The 23,976-nt window shown below is 38.7% G+C and overlaps 1 protein-coding gene across 2 annotated transcripts in view; it reads left to right on the top strand.

The window, feature by feature from the left end:
- SEMA5A (semaphorin 5A) overlaps positions 1-23,976 on the top strand; it is a 330,300-nt gene that overhangs the window by 205,323 nt on the left and 101,001 nt on the right. For both annotated transcript variants that reach the window (XM_069808839.1, XM_069808840.1), the window contains exons 11-12: positions 1,441-1,645; positions 22,670-22,877. In XM_069808839.1, the coding sequence (XP_069664940.1) occupies positions 1,441-1,645; positions 22,670-22,877 (413 nt within the window). The remainder of the gene's footprint in view (positions 1-1,440; positions 1,646-22,669; positions 22,878-23,976) is intronic.

Genomic DNA, 23,976 nt, shown 5'->3' with positions numbered 1-23,976 from the left:
CTACTTAGCAATAACAGACGGAAGTGTGTGATTTGAAGGAAGACTACTGCTATGTAGTGATAGTTGCATCAGACATTGTATTTCCAAGACTGGATTATATTAATGAAATATTTTCCAGGTTAGAATACTATTGGAGTCCCAGTTTTGAGGAACACTGTTTTTCTCCAGAGATTGTTGCTTTTCTCTTTACACAGGACAATTTCCATCGTAAGACCAAGGGCCATATGTATTCAGTGTACTATGAGTGTTCCGGCTGGAATCTTTCCTGCTTGATAGATTCAGAGAAATTCTTCTTTGGCGTGGTTTATTTTTTTCACTGGCCTGACATGCAGAGTGCTCACAGAGCAAGTAATTGTTTCCTGCCAGTTGCTTAACTGTCTTTCCTCATCATATGATGTCTCATTATGAAATTATTTGAGTTTTTCTTAACATTTGTGGATTTGGAACGAGCATTTAATTTCAGATTGAAAACATGGCAATAATGAAAAAATCACTGGTAGGGCTTTGCACACTGTATTATTTTGTTCATGCCGTAATTCATGGCAAAATTAATGACATAGTAGAATAGAACAAAAAAAAGTATAACCTGGGTATGCCTTTCACATCACCGGCATACTTGATAAATGTTGTGAAGTACTGCTTTACTTCCCTGATGCAGTTGTAAGTGAGTAAACTTGCGGATGGTTACATATTCGCATGCGCTAAACAGCTTTCTCATTTGTGTCCTCAGTTAGCTGAAGACTTAAACACAAAGATGCTAAAATTAACTGCCACTTATTTTGCTTTGTTCATCTGTGGTCGAAAATTGTGCGTGCAATTAGTGAATGCTTTCCTGTCAGGAAAGAGTACAGTTTTCAGATATAAGATATAGTCAGTTCCAAAGCAAAAATGTCTTTGCCGTGGGTAACGCTTTATAGTTAGAGCTCCGCGCTGTCCCTTGTTGCCTAGTAAGCGCAGGGTCTGAAGGAGGTGCTAGAACTGTGCGTGGTGCTTTCACCTGGGATTTCTGTCAGACCCTGGCTGCAGTAGGACATGGAATTTCCTTTGGAAATTTGTTAGGTCTTTTGCACTGTGTCTGTGTAAATTCCAAAGAAAACTAGTCAGAAAATCCTGTGGTTTGTTGGAGGGGAGTTTTTCTTCTTCCCGCCCTGTAAGCATAGGATATAGCAAAGTATTACTCTGGCCCACTTGTGGTGTCAGTCTGGTGCCCTTCCCTGTCGTTCAGAGGCAGGGACCATCCATAGCACTGCCTCAGGAAAGCAGAGCTTCCTCAGTCGCTGTGTGGACAGTCTGGTCAGCACCAAAATGAGACCTGAAAGTGAAATTCCACAGCGTCACTACAAGATAGACTCTTGGGTTTTATTTTCCTGTGCTGTAAATCAGAGTAAATCTGTTGTTATCGTTGATGCATATAGTAATGTTACTTTTCTGTGTTTACAGTGTGGCACCATGGACCAGGGTTTGTATGTAAATCTGACTGAGAGAAATCTTCAAGATGCTCAAAAATTCTTCTTAATGCATGAGGTCGTTCAACCAGTTATTCCAATTCCTTACTTCATGGAAGACAACAGCCGATTTTCCCATGTGGTTGTGGATGTTGTGCAGGGCAAGGACATGCTTTTCCATATCATCTATCTTGCCACAGGTATGAACTCTGCATTGCTGTGTTACCTGCAAAAGTTTGAGGTCTGTGAGTTTTAATGTTCTGTGAATCAGTTACGAAATATGTATAGTGCACCTTGAACAACGGCTTTTCCTCTTCGACAGCATTAACTCTACCTCCTACCTTTTCTGAGTAGATGAATTCAGCACTTAACAATGTCTTTGTTTATATTATACTGTGAAGTCAGATTTTGGTGTCTGTTTCCTATTCTCCTTTGAAGGTATGAAGCCTACATGCTCCTGAGGGAGTAATCAGTTGGAAATTCTACAAACGAGACTTCACAAGTTTCTCTACCTTTTATTCTTTTTGTGTACTTCAGGGTACATTCTTACCCAAGATAAGGTGGTTTAGGCTCCTCTAAGATAGAAGTAACTTTACAAATAGCAAGTACAATTGCTGCTATTGCCATTGCTGACCTTTCTGCTCACAAATATTTTACTACCTTTCCTTTTCATCTCATTTTTAAGTCATTCATTATGCAGTTTTACACCCTGCCTTATTATTTGCCCATTTATATGTGAACTTAGCAATGAAAGAAAAATAATCCTCCACCTAACATTGCCTTGGTTAGAAATATTGCTTTCTTGGTTCAAAATTTCAAACTTCTTAAAAATAGCGAGGCTCTCGGAGAACTGTTTTTGCAGAACAAGGATGTCCCCAGCTGAGACTGAAATACTATGTTGGAGCAACATATATAGAGCCTCATGGCATAAAACTTAAGGTAGTTCTCAAATACTTAGTCCTATGCACATTAATAGGGGATAGCTCATCAAAGCAATGGTTTGTTAACGTGCATAGTTTGTCTCCCAGCGAGTAGGCACCAAGTATGATAAATTTAGGGAAAGAATCTGTTGATCAATAAGAGGAAAAAAACCCCTAATCCTATTTATTTGATTTTGCAATCAATGAAGTAAATTTCAAAATTGTCACTGATTCAGTAGAAACTGGATCAATCCTTTAATTACTAAAATTATGATTTACTAATTAAAACTCTATAGTCTATAGCTTATAATTTATCAAGAGCCCAAGAAAAATGTGCATTGTGATTCAATATTTGATTTAATTTTCACTTGAAAGCATGATATTCTTCAGAGAAGATTGCTTCTTTTGAGTCTGAAGAAATTTTATAGTAATTTGGTGCATTTGGGTGAGACTATTTCTTTGCATGTTATCCTCATAGCTTTTTCATTGTGCTCCTTGAAAGATAGGCAGTAATATAAAAGCTTTTAATAGGTTAAAGCTGTGCTTGGATTTGACGAATTCTAGTCAAAACAGCTTGCTGGTTGGTAAACCATAGCGTTTTAAGTGAAATCATGTCAGTACTAAATGCTGTTTGTATTGTAGAGGTCTCTGACAGAAACTGAATTACAGAAACGCGTAGTGATTCAGTGAGGATCTAAAACTTTACGTTTCATGGTTCATTAATAAATTGTGTTCACTAATGATTCTAGGTTCTTTTTATGCATATTTCTTGCTGCTAAAAAGATATTGCTCCTATACTCCTTATGATGTATGCTTGCCTTCCACTGTCATTCTTCTCTGTACCTCTGGTTTTGGTCATTCATGGAAATGGGATGCTACCTTAGTGGGATCTTTAGTCTGACTCCCACACATGCTTTTATGTAATCGGGCAGTGTATGTTTTACAAGTGTAAGAAACCGTATGATAAAAAAAACCAGGTAGCATTATTGTGTTTTCCTGACATAGCCAATTCTGTTTCACTTCTGTTTCACTGAATCACTGTGGATTTTGTTAACATTCCTTCTGCCCTGCTGCCCACCAGTTAAGTGTAAGTACTAAGCTTTATTTTCCAAGAAATATTAATGTTCACTTTTCAGAGTAGAAAACTACTTTTTGGTAGACTTTGAAATTACCATATGTTTATATATAAATACCATACCTACAATATATAAGGGTAGTTTAAAAATCCCAAGATATACCAAATTACACAATGTAATTTACTTTAAATTCTTATGATTTGAGGAGTAAGGCAGTATTTTACCTTCTTTGGGATGCAGGTCATAATTTTAATTTCATGGTATTGGTAATGATGCAGCATCTTAGTTCTCCATAGTCCTATATTTGCTTGTGTGGAAGCTGTGGAGCAGTTAGCATTGAGTTTGCATCCTTAACTGCATGTGGTAAAAGATTACAGAGAAAACACCACTGCTTCTGTAAACAACAGAAACTAAAAGGCAGCGGCCTTAACTTTGAAAATAAATAGTAACTTTGGAAGCAGACCAAATTTAATTGTTTTGAATTCCTCCAGTGTCCAGCCTTACTCCTGCATACAATGTCATCTACCCCAAGCTTCTAAGACTATAAAGCATGTGTATGTTTGGGAGAGGTGGAAGAGTGTGGTTACGGTTACTACCAGACTGAGAAAGATTGTCATTATTGTATCTCTTCTGATTTAATTTCCTTGCATTATTAAGAGCATTATTTAATTAACAAAATTAAATTTGAAGTCAAATTTTTGCCACAATGCTCCACCTTCAAAAAAAGCCAAAGGAACGATCTGGGGAACAACAGGCCAGTCTGCATTCAGTCCCTGGGAAAATCAAGGAGCACACCTCCTTGGAGCTTACTTCTGTGGGCACATGATGGAGACGGTGGTGACTGAGAACATTCAGCATGGATTTCCCAAGGATGAATCACACCTGACCAACCTGATTACTTTCTGAGGTAAAATGCCTGATTTGTGCCTGAGGAGAGCGTAGTAGCTCAACTTTAGCAGGACTTTCGACACAGTCTCCCACAATATTCATGTATCTAAATTAGGATGTATGGTCTGTATGGGTGGACAACTGGGTGTATAAAACCTGCTTGGATGTCAGGCTCAGAGGGTAGTTGTTAATGGAAGGTATAGAAGTGGTAAGGAGCTGAGGAGGCAACAGAGTGCAGAGTACCAGCAGTTACACTGGAGAACAGCGCTGCCATCCGAAGGACGTAGACGTGCTGGGCTAGCAAGAACCTCATGAAATTCAACAGGTGCAAATATGAAGCCCCAAATCTGGGAAGGACTAACTCTGTGCAATGACCGAGGCTGGGGACTGACTGTCTAGGAAAGCCCTCTGTTCAGAGGACTTGGGGACTTTGGTCGGCAGCAAGGTGAACATGAGCCAAGAGCGTGCCCTCGCTCCAAAGGCGGCCAACAGCGTCTTGGGTTGGCTGGTTCTAGAGGCTCTGCAGGTCCAGGGAAGAGGTTATCCCCGTATACTCAACACACTTCAGACCGCATCAAGTTTTGGCCTCCCCCCAGTACAAGAAGGACGTTGATAAACTGGAGCAAATTCAGCGGAGGCCCACCTTCTGTTGGAGGCTGGAGCACCATGCCCTGGGAGGGAACCGGCCTTGTTTATCCCAGGGGAGAGGAGGCTTCAGGGGGTGCCTAGTGACAGCCTGCAAATACCTACAGGGGCTTTACATGGGGAATGGAGCCAGGCTTTTCATAGTGGTGCACGGTGGGAAGGCAAGACACAACAGGCAGAGAGTTTCACACTGGGTATAAAGAAAAATCTTTTCACTCCGAGGACGATCAAGCAGTGGATTGGATTTCCCAGAGAGGTTGTGCAGTCTCCATCCTTGCAGGTTTTCAAGACCAGGCAGCAGCCCAGTCTGTATTATAGCTGGCTGTCCTTTGAGCAGAAGGTTGGACTTGACACCTCCTGATGTCCCTTCCAATCTAAGTTATCCTCTGTCAATCGTATGCCAGTGCAATGTGCAGATTGGTTGGACGAAATTAAATTTTTACTCAACGCTGTGATAATAGATGTCATTGTACTTTCTGCTGCCAAAAGGAAAGTGCATTCAACTCCAATGTAAATACTGGCAGTAAGCAATTTGCACCTAGAGGTGTAAAGCAGGATGAATTCAACCCATGCCGTGAGAGATGTACTCTACGTAACTTTTGCAGTTATAATTCATTACAACATTCTTACAAAAATTGTCTTTTAAAATGCACAAAGCTGATTCAGTGGAAAGGCAGGCATATAGATTGGACTGAATACAAATGAATGCTCTGCTGTCTTTGTTACTCAAAGCAAAAATCCTATTCTTTGAAGCAGATGGGCAGCAGTAAAGAGAAAATTCCGCCCCCCCCCCCCCCCGGCCCCATTCACTTACCTATCCACCCTGTTATTAGAATACAAATATTACAGAGGATAATAACGCTGACAGTATAAAAGAGTAATCTAATTTCATTAAACCTTAAATAGATATAATATTACCTGAGGAGAGACTGGGAGTAAGCAAACAAATGCATTAATCTGCTGTGTCAACAGTCTTCATTTCCTAAACCTTTGCCAAGCCATCATTCTGCTAGGAGATTCTGGTGTACTGGGATTTAACAGCTACTGCTCATATCAGAAATATACTTTAGCACTTTGGAAATGCATCTTAATCTTTCACTGCACTGACTTCTAACACAGAATGAAGGTATATATGAATTCCTGCACATTTTGTGTTGCTTATAGCTAGCACAGCGCTGCTGGTTTAGGCAGGCAGAAATCCCTGAAACAATTTTCAGTCATTCAGAAAGGAGTCAGGGAAAGCATTCACAGAAGTTCTGAACTAAAAATCATTTACAATAATAAAAGTAGAGCAAGCTAGAGAACAAGCCAATATTCTGCCAACTTTTCAAGTCTAAAAAACTTGACTTCTTCATTAGAAGAAAAATCCAAGCAAAATGGTGCTATATATGTCATAGTTTTGTTTCCCTCCCTTTTGTCCCTTTTCCCCCCCCTGCCATTTTTTCTCCTTTTCATTTCTCCCTTTCAGTTTAAATGCCTAGGTGTCCCATGGTTAAAAACTTTGCCAATATCAAAGGTTTTCAAAGCATTTTTCAGAAAGCAGGACGCATTGCAACAAGAGCAAGTAGCCCTTATTTAGAGGACTGTTACAAAATGTATTGATTTATTAGAATGAATAAGAAAATTAGTAGGTATGGTGTCCAGTTTGAGGGTATTCTGAAAACAGTCTCTGATTGCTGTTTCTTGGGAGTTCAAATAAGGTAATATTTGCACTGTCTGAAAAATAACTTTAAGGCCATATTTTAAAAATTACTTGCTGGAAAAACTCCCATGTTTTCTCTGTTCTGCAGTCCCACTGTGGATCCTGAGTAGAAACGGTATATGCCCAGGGGTGGAATCTATTGGGATTTAGAGTTTAGCACTGATGAAATTGGGGTATGGCTGACTTATAAAGAGAGTATGAAATCTGAAGAAAGATTCATTGTTGGCTACATTGCATGTCTCTAAAAAGTGGGATGTTCACTGAACTGAACCTGAATTTTTACACCATAAAGCCAGGTTTTATCTGAGATTTAAAGGTGACTGGAGGATGTTACAACAGTCTTTGAACTTCCCTTTCCAAGGAGTTCTAGAAAGTGTTTTTACTCCCTCTTAAGACCTCAAAATTACAGGTAGCAATGCAGAGAATAATGATAAAAATAATTCTGATGAAGCACACAGCAATTATTATGAAGAAGTGGAGAGGTTTCATGAAGAAATTTCAAAAGATATTTTTTGAAAATGCAGATGGATTTTTCATACATTTTCCTTTAGAAAGGTTATAGCAGGTGGTAAATCTCCACAAACGTAACGTTTTTCTCATGAAGCCCCGATGCTGTAGATTATTCCGAAACTAGTCCCAACCTCATGAAGAGTATTTGGAAGTACATGTGAAACTCAGTTTGAAAATGCTATCAAAGCAGTTTGTATTTCTCCTGTTTGTCTTACTAGATGGGAGTAAATTGATGCAAAGTAGAGCACAATTTGATTCCTCTGTGATTTTTGTTACGGTTCTATCTTTTTCCTTTTGTTCTTGTAATCAGTACACCACACTTTTTGCTAGGGAACAACCCAAGGTCCTAACAAGACAAAAAATTGCATGTGTGTTTTTGCTAAAAAATCTCAGATGAAATACAGTCACTTTCCTGGCAGACTGCAGCTTCTGATCAAAGTGTGCAGCTTTCACAGTTTAATGTGCATGGTGTCATAGTGTGTGTAGTACGTGTGAAGTTACTGACCTTAAAATTATAAGCAAAAATATATGCTTATATGCATTTCATACACGGTGAAGAAAGCAGCAAAGCTTAAATTGACTGTATTTTTTCCAATTTGGTACTATTTCTGACTGTATTATCTCAAGTGTGTTGAGGTTATTGGAAGTAATCTGTAGATAATTTTTGTAGGAAGGAGCTATAAACTTTTCCTCTCAGTTTGAGAAGCACCTTTTTAGTCTAGAAACTACAATATACATGCAATAATAATAATGATCAAAGTAGTTGTAATGTGAGTTACAAGTCAAGTGTGAAAGTGGTAGGTAGTCTATTTGTATGTATTAATACTTTCTAGTTCAAAACCAGAGAAATGGGGAAATCAGAATGCAGATGGATAATGGGGCATATACGCTGTAGCAGGCAGTTGTCACCTTTTAAAACCATTTACAACAGAAACCATTTGCAACAGAAAACACAGTTGCTTTGTTTCTTATGCCTTTCCTTGACAAAGGTATAGTGTGCTTTTACCCAGCTGTAAAGCATCCCTGCAACTGTTTTAAAACTACTTCCCTGTAGCTTCTTATCCTTCTGGCCTTATGCAATGTCATTTTAAGTGGCTTGAAGCAAGGACAGTCATCAGTTACTCTGCTGTCTAAAACTGGTGCATGTTGGAAGACACCAGTCCTAACAGCAACATGATGATCTTAAATATTATTTAAAGAAATCAAGCAGTAAACCATAAAATTAATAACCTTATTCTCCGCTCCTTTTTCAGTGACCACTACCTCTGATAAAGGAAAGCCCTAGCTGAATGAATACTTTGTTTGTATTATTAATCGTTCCAGGACCCATTTTGTTGCAAAGTTTAAAAAAACATTTAAAAGATTGTATGGTTTTGTCTTCAAGAGTCTAATGTTCACTCTGGGATTTATGCTACTGTTACTAAGAATGCTTGCTATATATTCCTGCTACAATATTTATGTTATTTTCCATGTAGAATATCTTTAAAGACAAAGAAGGCTGATGTAAACCATAGCTGTTTTACTATGTAGTTTGAACACAGAAATGTTGATTTGCCACTGCCTTGTGTATTGTGTCGTCTGTACTGGGCAAAGTGGCTTTAAAATGCTACCAGATGAGAATGGTCATGTCTGAAGTCCAAGCTACATAGTTATAAATGATACTATAGGGGTCCAGAGAATTAAACCCAGAATTTAATATGTCCAGTAGTACTGATTTCCCTTGGCTTTATCACTTTGTGTACAGATAAATCATTCTGCCAGCTCCAGTTGGAGAGTGCTAAAGAGGTTTCTTGATAAATAGATGGCCCTAACTAGAGCTGGTTCATTGACAGCAATTTATATGTGAGAATCGTAGCCCTTTATTTGGTTCGCAAATTACCCACCACTTACATGTAGTCTTTTTTTGTCATTATAATCAACCCCTAAATAGGTCATGATTTTGATTAGTTTGTTGCTGGTATTTGCTCATATAGTTTGTTTGTATTTTAGATAGCATGTTCACGAATTGCCTGCTGCAAGTATATGGCATTTGTATTCTGTTCTCTCGTGGGACAAATTTAAGTAGAAGCCCTTTTTTTTTCCTGTTCACAAATTATCATTATGTCTTTATAATTGCCTAGCTCTACTGGATAAAGACTATAAATAAACGTCCAAAGAACATACGGTGCGTGCACTTCTGTGCCGCCACTGGAAGTCAGAATTGCTGCAAGGAGCAGCTACTGGCTGAAGAACAGCTGGCTCTGCTTCAGTGGGGCAAGACTGACGCGCGGGCCAGGGAGGGAAAGAGTGCGAAGAGCTGGAGACGAAGTCTCAACCTCCCATTGAAAAGATGCCAGCTCCTCTTTATCACAGAGACACTGAGCTTTCAGACCCTGTTTGACTACCTTACAAACTTAGAATGGGCCAATAGCCTTCCTTCTTCCTTTCTGTTTTTTGGCGGACTATCACCTCTTCCTCCTGGCAGGGAAACTAGACTTGATAACCCCTACATTCTTTTGTTATTAGATAATTCTAGCGCACAGAATGTGAAGCTGCAAGCGAAAGAGGTATCTTACGTGGTACTCAGTGTTGTCCTCCTGTCTTCAAAGCGAAGTCACCTATTGGCATCTAAGCCTATATCCAAATCTCTTGTTTTGGCCCAGTAGCATGCGGTGCCAGTCAACAGGCTTGGTCCTAATTTTGAAAACAGTTTTGAATTAACCTTATCTTGGGGCAAAGTTTGACCTTCGAACCAACTGTGTAACTCTTGCATGAGTACAGTTAGTGTTCAGGACTCTTCCCGAGAGATGTGGGGAGGAAGCCTTCCCTTTGAAGGGACTTGGCTGTATCAGAACTTTTCCGACAGGATTAGGTAGCATGGCACGTTGCTGAGCTTTGTGAACATCTTTAGACTATTCTGCAAGGCCTTTTACTTTTAAAAAGCCTTTCATTTAAGGTGGACATGCATAAGAGTGACTCAATGAACCCCTGCCAACCAAAGAAGAAAGTGAGACAGTTAAATCATGGGGAGAAAAAAAAGTCCAAACTGTACATGAAACTCCTCTTTGGCCCTAAAAAAAAAAAAAAGTTGGGTCACAAGCACGATGATATTATATGCACGATAGTCAGTGTGAGCTGTCAGTAAAGCAATCATTAAATGGGATATTCTACTGAACTCCAGTTCTTGTTAACATTTATGAGCTGCTTCATTCTGCAGCCTTTTTCCCACTAAACCTCAATAAATCCAAATGTTTACAACTAAGCAAAGACAAGCAGTGCCACTAGTAATCAGTGGGGGTTTTCCCCAATAGTATTTGTGGATTTTTTTTTTCCCTTGTGTTTACCCAGCTCTGGTCATAGGAAATGGCAAATCTTCATAAGCTAAAGAATTTCTCAATAAAGATATGCCTTATTTACTTTGTTCTGTGACTTGTAAGAGTCATCAAAATGTGAAGATGTGTTATTCCAGATACGGTGGCCTTTGTGTGAAGAGTCCTGTAACCTGCAGGCAGATTCACAAAAAGATAGATTAGGTTCCACAGGCATTGTACTATATCAAGTCACTGGGTAAGAATCATAATATTTGGAGCAGAGACTCACCTGTCTATAGATTAATTCTTCTAGTTTTTATTTGTTTTTATTTTTATTTGTTATCCCATGAATTTTAGAAATCTGGTTCTACAACGGCACACCTTCAGGAGGAATAGGCGTGACCACAACCAACACAGTGGTTAGACCACTTGCCTAGGAGATAAGAGCTGACTTTTAACTAACAAGCTGTGTGAGATTTTTTTTGCCAGATGTCCCGACTCTCAGACTGTTATATAAAGAATATAATGTAATAAGATTATATATATTATATACTATGGCTGTTACAGCTTTAATGTCCTAAAGTAGTGAGATGAACATCTTCTGGTGAAAGGTTTTTGGGTTCATGTCTCTTATCCCACCTTTGCTTCTGTCTCTTGTGCGTTTACTTTCTAATTTACTTTAGATTAGAAAGAAATCAGCATCATTCTTTCCTTCTGTATTTCTGAACAAAAGCTGTGCTTTTTGCCAAAATTGCTGCTGAAGTGTCACGCATATCATGCTGGATTTGTACTGGATATATGTACTGGATTTGGCTCATCTAGGAACTAAGGCATAGGGGTATGTAGTATGCAAGCTGCAAATGAGTTTGAGAAGAGGATAGTCCCTGAAACATTCTTGTCGGCCAAGTTCATGATGCTTCTGGATCCGTACAGTAGTCAGTTGTCTTTCTGACACTTCCAATGAAAATAGCCAGACATGACTCAGTTAAAAAATCAGGCAAGGCTTATTGTGGGTTATTATCTGAGAAGTAGTTTTCTCCACTTGTGCATGTAAGTGCTTCTTTGATCTGGGCACTGGAAAATATATTCTGTGGGAAAACACTATCATATTCATAGCATGCGTTAGGTAGTACAAGGTATTTATTATCGTGGTGGCACGAAGGAAGGCAATAAAAAATAATAGGAGTAGTAAGCACTCCCTGTCCGGTCAGATCCAATCAGAGTTAATACAGCTCCACTTTGGGAGACTGGCAGGGATCCAGGGCCTGTATTTGATAGTAATTTTATCCTTTGTGTATGGTGTGGCATTCTTCACTGCTACTCTGTGTCAGATAGCAAGCCTTAAATCATAAGAACCATTTCATCTTGTGATTAATATCTATGTTCATTATCTACTCTACTACTTTAGTTAGAGGTTATACATTTCTTTAGAGGTGCTCATCTCCGCTCTCTGAGAAGTCCAGTCCTAGCTACTGATTGAACCTTTTAGAAGGTCTCTCCAAAATTGGAAAGTTTTCTTTTCTTGAGAAGAAGTTTCTGGAACATTAATCTAGACTTTTTTGTTTGTTTCTTTCACTGTGAATTGTCTTACCCAGTAGCAACCTTATAGTTTTATTTCTTTCTCTTTTCAGAATCCAGGATATCAAAATTACGCATTTCTTGACAGGTGTAACGTTTCCCATTCAGAACCATAAGAATTCTTGTGTCTTCTTTGCCTCAGGACTTCAAGTTTTGTGTGTATATGTGTGATTTTTAGTACAGTAAAAGCTGGATATTGCCAACAAGAGTGGCTGTAATTACAATGTATTGCCAAGTGGGCATTCTCTAGAATAGGTGTTATTCACATGTAGCTCTTGATGTTGGATCTGTTTAGTTATCACGTAACTGTCCTTAGGGAGTAAAATCTTTTCATGTTTGGGAACACTCTTCTGAACTACCTGTATCTGAACTGCAGCCTAATTTGTCCTGATTATGTCTGGAAGTACAAACTAGGTAGCTCACTTTAAGTACAACCTCAAGTACAGCCCTAAGCAATCCTTATATAATTGTTTCTTATGATAATGTGTTGATTTAGAAGGAGAGTTCATATTCAACGGACCAAAATATTTGAGACTTCTGAAGACATCTATAGGGATTCTTGGTAAAGGTAATCTCATAGCACATGCTCACAGGTTAATGTGCGTATTGGCAGGTTCTGTTTGATTCAAATACAGTAACTATGAGCAAAGGCAATAAATATGTACAGTTTGTTTTGGCTGTAGGTTTGATGCACCAACATATGCTTGATATTCTGTTTCATTTTGAATCTGACATTGCTGAAGTGCATTCCTTTTCTGAGCTGGAAGAATGTGTCGTTTTACATGCCAAATTACTTCAGTCTGATGCCAGGCAAAAAATGTTATACTGGCCTTGTTTGAGGATGCTGGCTTCATTTGTCATGATCCTTGTAAATATTTTTTATTACTGAGTAACTTTATAGACAGAACTTGGGTAAATTAAATAGAAATTCAAAATGAGATTGTTTCTTGGTCAGATCGAGGACTTTGTGCTTGATGTTGTTATGAATCATGCTTTGGTCTGCGTTGCCTACCTGAGATTTCCTGATACTTCCACAAGGAAGAAAAAGAGAAAGAGTGTGAGGTATTAGAGCCAAACTTGAAATTCTTGTCAGTCACCTGTTTGCCAAGTCCTGAGAAACAACTTTCTGTTCCCCAACTCATTAAAGTCTCGTCTAAAGATTTTATGCTGTGGTTTTAACCATATCCTCTCTGCTTGAACAGCATTTCTTGAACTAATGTGAGTATTCTAAAGCATTGTTATGTGTTTGAATTCTCACATTTTAATATCACTTTCTGAAGGGGATATAAATGGGGGTACTTGCCATGGGGACATGATGGAGCAGCCGTGCCTTGAGCAAATCTGATACGCTTCCATGGGGTTATCTCCGCAACGCGCACAGCAACGTGAGAGAGAAAGGTCAGTCTGTTGATCTGGCGATCGGGACGGCAGCAGCCCTCATACGGGGTATGTAGAGCAGAAGCTTGACTCCCCTTGGACTCCGGACTTCAAATCCATCCCTTCCCCTGCCTTGTTGAAGGCTGGATCCAGGAGAGAAGGGGCTGCAGGGGTGGGCGGGAGCCCCCCCGGATCCTCTCACTGACGGGGTTTCCATCGGCATCCAGAGCGCACGGTTCATCTGGCCTGCAGATGCGGGAGCACAGCAGCTCACAGGCCAAGTAGGTAGAGAATTCTGCTAGAGAGATGATGCCTTGCTCCCTGCTGCAGGGACTATTAAAATATTTTTCCAATCCCTTTTTAATTAAGCGGTAAGTTCCCTGAAATTCCCTAAGGACAAGGCAGGCACCTAATGCTTGCAAGGCGTAAAATCACATCAGAAAAATCACATTCATTATTTTGCTTCACTGCGGCTGAGACTTTTCTGTCTTTAGTTCAGCTGTCTGCTATACATCAAGGGAGAATAAGGTAACTGCCTGTCACCGGTTTTCAATTTGTCAGCAAATCAAGTCAGTGTACAAGAAAACAGCATAACAAAAGTAGTTTTAAATCTTCAGTGGGGAAAGGTACCTGTTAAATATCTATGCTAAGATATTGTTATAGTTACATAAAACAGTCTTACAAAAAGTGAAGTTTCAAGTTTTAATGTTTTTCACTTTAGAGATGGTATTACTGTTGGGAATACCAGTTTCACACATAAAGTCCAAAGGGAGAGAAAGCTGGCAATTGAACCCAGGTCTCACAAGTCTCCAAGTTGATTCACAAGAGCAATTTCTTTATTAAACCTTTTATCATTGAAAGCTAATTGAATGAGATTGCAGATAAAAGGTAGTTAAAAGATACCACTTCATAAAGTCTTAAAATAGCTAATGCTTTATGTCATATAAATAAAAGTAATGTACCACAGACTGAAATGTAAATAAGTGGGGTTTTATTGACTATAGCCTGTTAAGGAACTGTAGCTGCTATAGATTTTGCATATAGGTATTCTAAAGATATATGTTACTTCTGACTAAGTTGAGTGCATGTTAACTGTTATGGATAGATTCATCTCCTCCAAATCAGACAAAATTTTATGAACTCATATCTTATCTCTCTCAGTCACCTCTTTGGCAAGCTGAAAATCTCTAATAAGACTGAAAATAGAAGTAGTAAATAAAGGTGTGCCAATGAGCATGATTCATGAAAAATACATTTTGAGATTGTTGAAATTACTTTGGTTTTTTGTCAGGCAGGAAGAAACATATGGTTTAGATCTAGGGAGGGTAAAAATTTGCCACTAGTGTATATGAGCTTCAATCTAACAAGCTGAGAAGAAGGAGTGATTTAGTTTGATTTTCTTTGTGATGGAAACAGACCTAACTGATGTGGAGGCTGAGACATGTAATTCAGCATGTTTTATTTAGTATGGGGTTTTGCTTAAACTCCTAGAAAAGACTAAGAGAAAAGCAGAAGAAAAGGGATTTCAGTTTTAGGAGTTAGCAGCTTCAAGTTTGTAGACATAGCCTTTCAAAAAAAGGCATGCTGCTTTGGTTTAGCTGCTAGTTGCTTTGCATTGTAGTCTCAAATAAATCCGAATTTCCCTTTAGAACTTGCATTCTCTGTTTGAAAGATTTTTGAATGAGTCTGACTAGAGCTGAATTTAAATTCCAGTTCAAGGCATGAAATGGCCACTGAGGGATGGTACACAAATTGCACTATTTCCTAAAATATAATACCTTTTTGATTCATAGGAAACCCTGTTAGTGGAAACCTTAATTGTACCAATTTATAATCTGTTCTACTTTAAAGAGCAGTAGATATTTTCTGTATTAAAGCAGGTATTTAACTCTTTGCATGGCAGTTACTGGAAGAAGCCTTTGCTGATTCAGCTGTAAGTTGAATATGTCCTGGACACATTTGAGACATTATAACATACAGGAATTAAGTCTACATGGGATAGAAGTGTTCTAAAGAATGCAGTATATTTAAAAAGCTCTCTCCTGAAAACAACAGAGAGGATTGAGATGGTTATTGTCCTGATTTCCATTAATATATATGTTCCAAATTTGTTGTATTTGAAAATGGAAACTAATTTTTTTGGGGGGGGGGGGGCAGAAGGGGAGGGAGTTTATTCTTCAGTAATTGTTGGGCTGTGTTTGTCATTAACTTGCATGTTCTTTCTGTCCTACCAGACACATGGCTTTGAAGAAAGCTCCTTATTTTGGAATAACTAGTACCTATATCAGTGATTTTTTTATTCAAAAGAGCCTTTGAATCAATAGTTCTAATTCCTGTGTAGAAAGCATAGCCTATAAATTTTCCCTTCATAAAATAAATACATATTAAATTTTGACATACAGCCATGAGAAACTCCTCTAGTTGCAGAGCTACTGCTGAATTTCTTTTGGAATGGCCACTAGGGCATTAAGAAGCTTGCTAATCATTTCAGAAGGTATGCAAATAGATTGTGGCTAAAATTGCACCTTTCAGATTCTTAATGGTTGCCAAATGAGTTACATTATCTCTCCTGCATAAAAGCCTGGGGACCTGTAATAGACCATCATACCTCCTTTGTTGACAGGCATTATCAACAAAGTGTCTCATTTTAGCTTTAATTCAAATTAATTTCCAATACTGTAAGGAAGCACATCAATATTTACATGAAATGTAGTGGGAAAGAGGGAATAAGGAGTCAGAGCCAAAGATAAACAAGGTAAATCTAAAATACTGTGTGTGCTTGCTTTTTATAGACTGTCTTTCAAAACTGCTGTTGTTACATCCAAGAATTGAAAAACAAAACTAAAGCAGATTGCAGAAATACTAGGGGGTCTTACCCAGAGAAGATTATTTTAATACAGGTTTTTGCTACATTTTTCTTCTGCTGCTTCCAAAACTCTCTTCAGAGAAAGAGCCAAACCTTTCCAGTTTCCTAAGTGTGATAGTTAACCAACTCTTCTGTGCTTTGAAACCGTTAATACACTATGTGGTATAACTTTGTATATCATTTCAAAGTAGCTTTTACTAAAATATATTAAAATTATATATGTACCTTTTTTAATCCTCCTTTTTTCCCTCTGATTGTCAAGATGCCAGACAACTGAATGTCTAATTGTAAGATTGCTATGAACTGTGTATAGTTTGACAGGAAGCAGGAAATTTTGATTGGTTAGTTGTGGAAGTTGCTTTTCCTTAAATTTGGGAGTCTTTGCTTCCCTGCTAATTTTTGTTAACTTCTCTCTTTCTACTAAACATACCAGCAGACTGACAATGACCGTGTTTGTTCCTGGACTTTCCTAAAAGCTTTTCAGCTGTAAAATTCTGTGTTCTTATATGGTGGCCAAGGATTCTTAGATTATTGTTACTCTCTAGCAATAGCAGAAATACATTAAAATTTGAAATCAGGTTTAGAATCTGGGATCATAAAAAACCCAAGCCCCCTGTTTTTCTTTCCGGAGTGGACCTAGAACTAGAAAGGACTTGGGTTTGTATTTACTTCACATGGGGCCAAAACCTCCGAGACCAAACTTATTCACTATTTTGGGCTAAGGTCTCACATGGACAACCTGCAAGATTTCTCAAGCCCCAGAATGTAGCTTTTTTTTTTTCTTTTTTTTTTTCTTTTTTTTTTTAGATCTAACATCTCTTGGTCTACTTGTAAAGTCCAATTTCTTTACACACATTGATGATGCTGTAAATTTCAGCTAAAAATGTAGCTCACTTGGTAGATAATGTAGATTTTTAGTTGTTTTGCAGTCTTCCAACTATAAAAAACAACTACGTAATCCAAGAACTTCAGTTAGGGCAGGGTCACTTCTTGTGGTTTTCTGCAGGTAACAGGAACCATTTAGTATTTACTTTTGTTCCAGATTTTCAGTGATATTAATGCTAGCTTTTGTAGGACCAAGTTTGTCACATGGATTACTGTTGCTTCAGTTAATTTAATTTACTGCAATTTAATTAAATGTCCATGAGCAATGATCTGTGAGTTTTCCAGGTTGCTTGCATACTTTTTTTCTCCAACCGTGTCCTACAACAGAGTAAGGAAAACTAAGATACCTGAATAAGGGAGAGCTTAAGCTTTTCTGTTTCCTGTAAGTGATGGCACAGAGGGTAACCAACATTTTGTTTAGCCTATTTAGTGCTTAAAAATAAGTGTCCGTATTAACAGGCCAGAACAATTTACAACATTTCTTGGGGAAATGCAACAAAATTATTTTGTATTTCCAGCTACAATATTTGTTAGAAGCTCTTGTTCTACAGTTACATAATTGCCTTTTTGATCTAATAAATGTGCTTTATGTCTGTGTTTCTGTTAATATCCACCATTGTCTTGTTATCATCATGATGATAGCGAGCTGTAATAGCAAGGCAATCACAGTAGTTTATTGTTGAAATTCTTCATAAGCTTATCACAGTTTTTATTCTCTATCAAGGCTGCAAAGCAGAACATGTTCAGATTTTTAACCTTCATTTTTGACTGAAACGTGTAGAAAAATCACATCGTTACACCATGAAATATATTAAAAGTAGAGAAAAAGAACAAATTAACTAGCACACTGACCAGATTGTTCAAACTGTCGTTTAATTTCAAATAGAGAGACAAAGTATGAACATGTAAAACAGCTCTGAAAATAAAAATAATAATTTAGAAAATTTAAAATTTATGCCTTGATAAAGCGTCAGAACTCCATATTCATTTTGAGGGTCACTTTTTTTTCTGAAAAAGTAATGAATATACATTTAAAAATATGAAAATATTTAAAGTAAAACTGTAAATTAAGGTGGGAATTTTAAAATGAAACTATATTCTTTTTGTTTTCTATATCATTGTAGAAATACTACATTTACCCATAATAAGTTTTTTGTTTTTAAAGTAGAAGGGTTGAAGGTCAGTCTTTCACTTGTCCTTTAGGCCATAGTGAGATCAAAAACCTCTTCCTGTAAATCAAGTATAAATACATATCTCAGAAACCTGGAGGTAAAAGCTAAATTAAGTTACAGAGAATGGTTATATTATCATATCTTCTAAATACACCCTTGCTTTAAACCAAATTGTACTCCACTCCCATATGGGAAAACAGATTATAGCAAAGGCTTTAATTATCCATATTCTACTGATGATTTAACTAATTTTAAAGTTATTTTTAGGAAAGGCAAAAAAGAGCAGGTTTTAAATCCTCTCATATTCTGTGTACCATATGCATCTTTTTTGATGTTGCATAGATTGCTAAATCGTAAGTCCTGGGCTTTCCCTTTGTAGGCTCAACCAGCTGCTGCATTAGCTGTTCCTGTGTCTTTTTTCTGTGTTGAGCGCGCTTAAGCCCTTATGCAACCTAATACTTTCTGTCATTGGAATAATTTTCTGCTGTTAACCAAATGCACGTTCTGCTTTGCGGTAGGGCTTGCTTTCAGTTCCTGTGGTGGAGGAAAGTGAATACTGATGATACATTTTTTTGCAGTGACAGGATGTTTATCAATCACCTTGCACTTTCTTTGATTTTGTACTATTACATGTTCTGTACATCAATTTTGACATTTGTGATGGAACTGGAACTTTCCTTGTGTCCATGGCAATAAAGCTACATCCATTAGGAAGGTCTGTGTTTACTATTCCTCTTAGGTATGTCTTGGCAGAAGTGGACAGTTAGTTTGATTATAAAGTAAATATTCACTGGAAAGATTTTGACAGGTCTGAAAACCTCCGTGCCCCAGAGCTGTATTCAAGACTCATTTCTTTTCCTGCTTCACTCTTTATTTTGCTTTACAACTCTGGTGTGAAAATGGCTGAACAGACAACACTTTTGAGGATGGGACTTTTAGAAGTTCTGTAGGAAATCTGTAATCTTTGCTGGAGGCTGGATGCATAATGTTGCACACATTGTAGTAGAATTGGTAACACTGGAGCAAAGCACCTGGCTTTTGAAAGTGCTGATGCAATGGCTCTGATTTTCCGCTGTAAGGAAGCCTGATGTAGCCAGTATTATACGCTAGTATAGTTTGAGGAGGTTGATAGCTAATACCCTTGATACGTACCATACTCTGAGGAACATAGCTGCCAATTCCATCTGTGTCTGTCTCAAAGTCGCAGAATAAAAACAGATCCTCAGCCTACTTTGGGCTCCCAGGTGGTCCATGCAGAACCAGAGTCACAGGCAGGAGGAATTTAAAGCAGAGAAGATGGGTAATAGAAGGTCAGAAGCAGGAGAGTTTGCTGAGACAGAGGTAGATCTCAGATAACATTTTATTCCTTTTTACTGAACTTGCGTATGACCCACATTGCTGCTGTGAAGAGTAGTGTTTCTTCCTGATAATCTGTGGGATCTCTGGCACTGCTTATTCACTTAGAGCCCAGTCATTTATGATTTTCGACATTTCTATATGAGTTCTGAGCCTCTTAGACAACACATGGGAAAAGGATGGTTTGGGAGATGCTGAAAGCAAGCAAAAGGAAACGGGAGGAATGGAGACTGTATGCCAAGATAAGAAGGAAGAAGAAGAGCAATGACAGCTGTCCTGGGGAAGGCATTAGTGCTGCAGGTCTCAAAGTGAGAATATTTTATTTCATTCTAGGGTAGTACGCTGCTGTAACCATATTCTCCAGGCCATAGACCTGAACATAAAAAAAATGTAATTCTGCCCTCTACAATAAACAAATTTACTGAGTAGAAAAGAAACAGAAAATACTTGGTTCTGATCATATTCTCTTGTCCAAAGCTGCACTTCTAAATTAAATATGTATGTAGGCATGGGGGGAAGGAGGCTTCCAGTCATGTTTTTATTCTTCTTTATCTTGGGGGAGGTGACAGCAAGTGACTCAGACTGTAGATGCCAGACCCGACACAGTGGCAGGAAGAAATATTAGTCTGTACGAGAAGCACGTGCTGAGTGCATACCTGATTTTTGTCACACGCAAGAAAAAGATGGCAAGCCAGATGCAGTGTCTCATGAATCACACTGAATCTGTTGGCTGCCAGTTAGACAAGTGATATAGAGTCGTATGAACTGATGTATAAAGTGATACCAATTCATTTACGTCTGTAAAATGATCTCACTGCTGCTTCTTTTCTTCCTCTTAGTACATCTTTCTAACTTCTGTGCTCAAAAAAATCATTTGTTTTTTTCACTCAGAGACTAACACAGCTACTGATTTTTTTCTGGGCACTTCTCAGACCATATGTTAACCTTGAAACTTGCTGTAATTATAGTTGAGATTTTGCATCCAGCAATCACCAGTGGAAACACTACTTGTTACATTCTTCAATTGAGCTGGTTATCGCTTAATTGTGAGATAAAACTGACTTTTGGCAAAGGTTTAATTAATTTTTGAATATAACTCTACTTTAGGTTGTTTGGAAAAAAGTGGTAGTCAAATTAGAAATTTTTTTTAATATCAAAAAGCTTCAATTTAAAAAAAAATTGTCATTTAATGAAAGGTTTTTTCTAACAAATGCTCTTGCATATGGTGAATCCTGACAAGCTTGTTTATACCAAGAAAGGAGGAAAATGTAAACAGTTATATGAAGTGATTATATTAAGAATTGAGAGGTCAGTCAGAAGACTTTAACACGCAGACATGATCTGTTACACTCAAAATCTTGTTACGGACAAAGGGGAATGCACTTTATATACTGAGCTAAGCATTTATGGTTCATCTAATTAGTTTTGACTGATAAAATTAAGTCCATATTATCTAATTATTAAAGTTTTTCTAATAATATGGTTAGAATCTTATACATAAACTTCCTGCTAACTCCCCCTGTCATTTGGCATTATGCTCCCCCTTCCAGTACTTCTCCAGGTCTTCAGATTGACTACTCAGTCTTCCTCGGGAAGGGGGAGAAGGCTTGAACAGCAGTTGGCCTCCTGGGTTCTCCGCCTCTTCAGTTTTGGAGTCTGCTTGGGGCTACTTTTTTGTATTTTCTTAAGGTTGCTTACTTGCTGTTCCTCACCACTTCCCAGGCAAAGTCTGCCCTCCCCAGCCCCGTTATCCCGGAGGGGCTGGGTTTTTTCCAGCAGGGACTAGGTAGGGATGCCAGCCCCCTGCCCCGGGCATTCCCGGAGAAAAGCCAGCGCAGGGAGGGCACAGACACGTGGCCACCAGGCGATCGCTGCCGCGGCCAAAACCAGCTCCTGCCAAGGCTGGGCCAGACACGTCCTGAGACCCCGGTGCTGCCAGGGCAGCACCAGCCCCCTGGCCTTCTGCAAGCCATGGCAAAACCCATATTGACTGGGTTGCAGAACAGAGCATCCTAAACACTTGTTTCACAACTGTTACTGACTCACAAGAGATGTTACAGTCTTTCGAGAATTCCCATGAGTAAGAGCTGATCTCGGTATGTGTTTGCAGTGTTGGATCTTTAACATTTACTGCTGCTGGCACATGGAGGGTTGCACAAAGCACTTTTGGTCACACAGCTACCTAAAATATTTATCGGTGTGAGAATGTAGTCCTTTGTGTTCAGAACAAATGTTCTTTGATATTTTTAAATTATTTAAAAACTTTGCATGAGTGAATTGGAAATCTCATCACGCGTCTGACACCGGTTGGGGGTGCTTAACTATCTTTGCTTAGAAATCACAATAAGAATAGAAGTGAAAAGCAAATGCTAAAAGAGACAATTTTTCAGAGGTCAAAATCCAGATAAGAAAGAAGAAGGGACACACCCTCATTTTATTGTTGTATTCACCTAGACTCAGTTAAGACCTGCAGATACTCATGCATATGTGCTTTATTAAATGACTGTGATACATATCTAAACCCCATAGTTTTTAACACATAGAATTTTAAAACAGACTGGGACAATGATGGACTTTATTGCTTTTCAAACTACTTTAAATGTAGTAAAGTGTAGTACAATGTGGTGAACTGAAATCAGTAACCCTTGCTGTGAATGGCTATTTGTAATAGCCAGACTTCAAAAGCTTGTTTTCTAGTGACTACTGCTGTGAAGTCTGTTCTGCACTACTAAAAGTATTTTTTACTCTATTACATTCCATAGAAAACTTCAGTGGCTGTTTTCAAGTTCTTTTCACTGTACTACAAGCAATTTAGGAAACTCCAGTCAAAGTACTCCCACATTCTGAGGCTTCGTTGAAAACATCCAGCATGGGACGAAGATTTGTTCACTGAATGACGCCAAGCAGGGAGAATTCCTAGTATGACTTTTAGTAACCCATTTTCCTCTTGCCTTTGCAGCCTATGGCACTATTAAGAAAGTACTTGCCCCGATGAACCAGACTTCAAGCAGCTGCCTGCTCGAGGAAATCGAACTCCTGCCAAAAAGTCAGCGAGAGCCCATCAGGAGCCTTCAGATCCTGCACAGCCAGAGTGTCCTTTTCGTGGGCCTTCAGGAGCACGTGATTAAGGTCCCCCTGAAGAGATGTCTCTTTTACAAAACGTACAGGTATGAACAAGCAGCTAGTTTGATTTGATTGGAGAAAAATGCTTGCGGCAGGGTGTGGAAAAGTGGGAGGGAAAAATGACTGTAAGTAGGAATCCAAATTAATTACCTCTCTCAGCAATGACTTTCTGTGTACACTGTTTATCAGAAGTGTCTCTGACTTCTTGTACTAACTTGTTAGGACTAGATGAGACTCTCAAGTGTCATTATACAGATTCTGAATTGTGAAATGAAACAGTAAGAAATGGTTTGTATAGAAGACAGCTATCTGATAATGTGCAATACAACTGCTGGTTTAATCCATTTAAAGCTTAAAACTTGGACAAATTTAAGTTGTTTTTTTTTTTAAGCTATATTATAACTAAGTAAACCATACCTCTGTGGGTTCAGAAAGGAAACTGGTTTGGATGAACTGAGAGTTAAGACTAGTTGGACAAGTGGCTATTTAAAGGCAGTGCTGGATCAGGAAACCAAAATAAATGTAAATATTCTACTGGGTGGAAGTGTTATGCAGCTAACATTTGTTCAATCAAACAAGGAAGATAACTTACAAATCATCACTTGGTTTTAGACTTTATTATGGTAGTTAAGGAATTTAAAGTTCAGCATACAACTTTTATCTAAAAATACTTCTGGGTTGTGAAACATATGCTATTAGAGGTTGTTAATTCCATCTAATTAGTTATACCTTCCCTTTGATATAAGCGTGGTTCCAGTAATTCAGTACAGTTTACATCTGACTCCGAACCAGCGTGGTGAGCTTTTTGAGAACTGACAGACGCGTTTGTTTTTTAGCTTGTCTCGCTCTCAGGTTATTTAATATGCATTCCTTCGACCAGCCGGTCTACGAGAGGAGGGAGAGAGGCTGCCAGTTGCCTTTCTCGGCCACTAGACTGAGGATCGTGGGGACGTTGTTTGAGCGTGACAGAGGGGTTGGCTGTACCTCCCGTGCGGGGCAGCGACCGTCTGCGGGCGCCAAGGTTTCTGCTCTCGGAGGGGCCGCGGGCTCAGCGGGGGGTGACCGCGGGACGCAGGCGCAGGGCTCTGCCTCGGCGAGAGCGGAGGGACTTTTCCAGGGACCTGGCTCTGCGTGGGGATTGGT

Source organism: Haliaeetus albicilla, chromosome 21 (assembly GCF_947461875.1).
Source record: "Haliaeetus albicilla chromosome 21, bHalAlb1.1, whole genome shotgun sequence".
Taxonomy (NCBI): Eukaryota; Metazoa; Chordata; class Aves; order Accipitriformes; family Accipitridae; genus Haliaeetus; species Haliaeetus albicilla.
The sequence above is the reverse complement of the archived record's forward strand: the minus strand, read 5'-3'. Positions and strand labels throughout refer to the sequence as shown.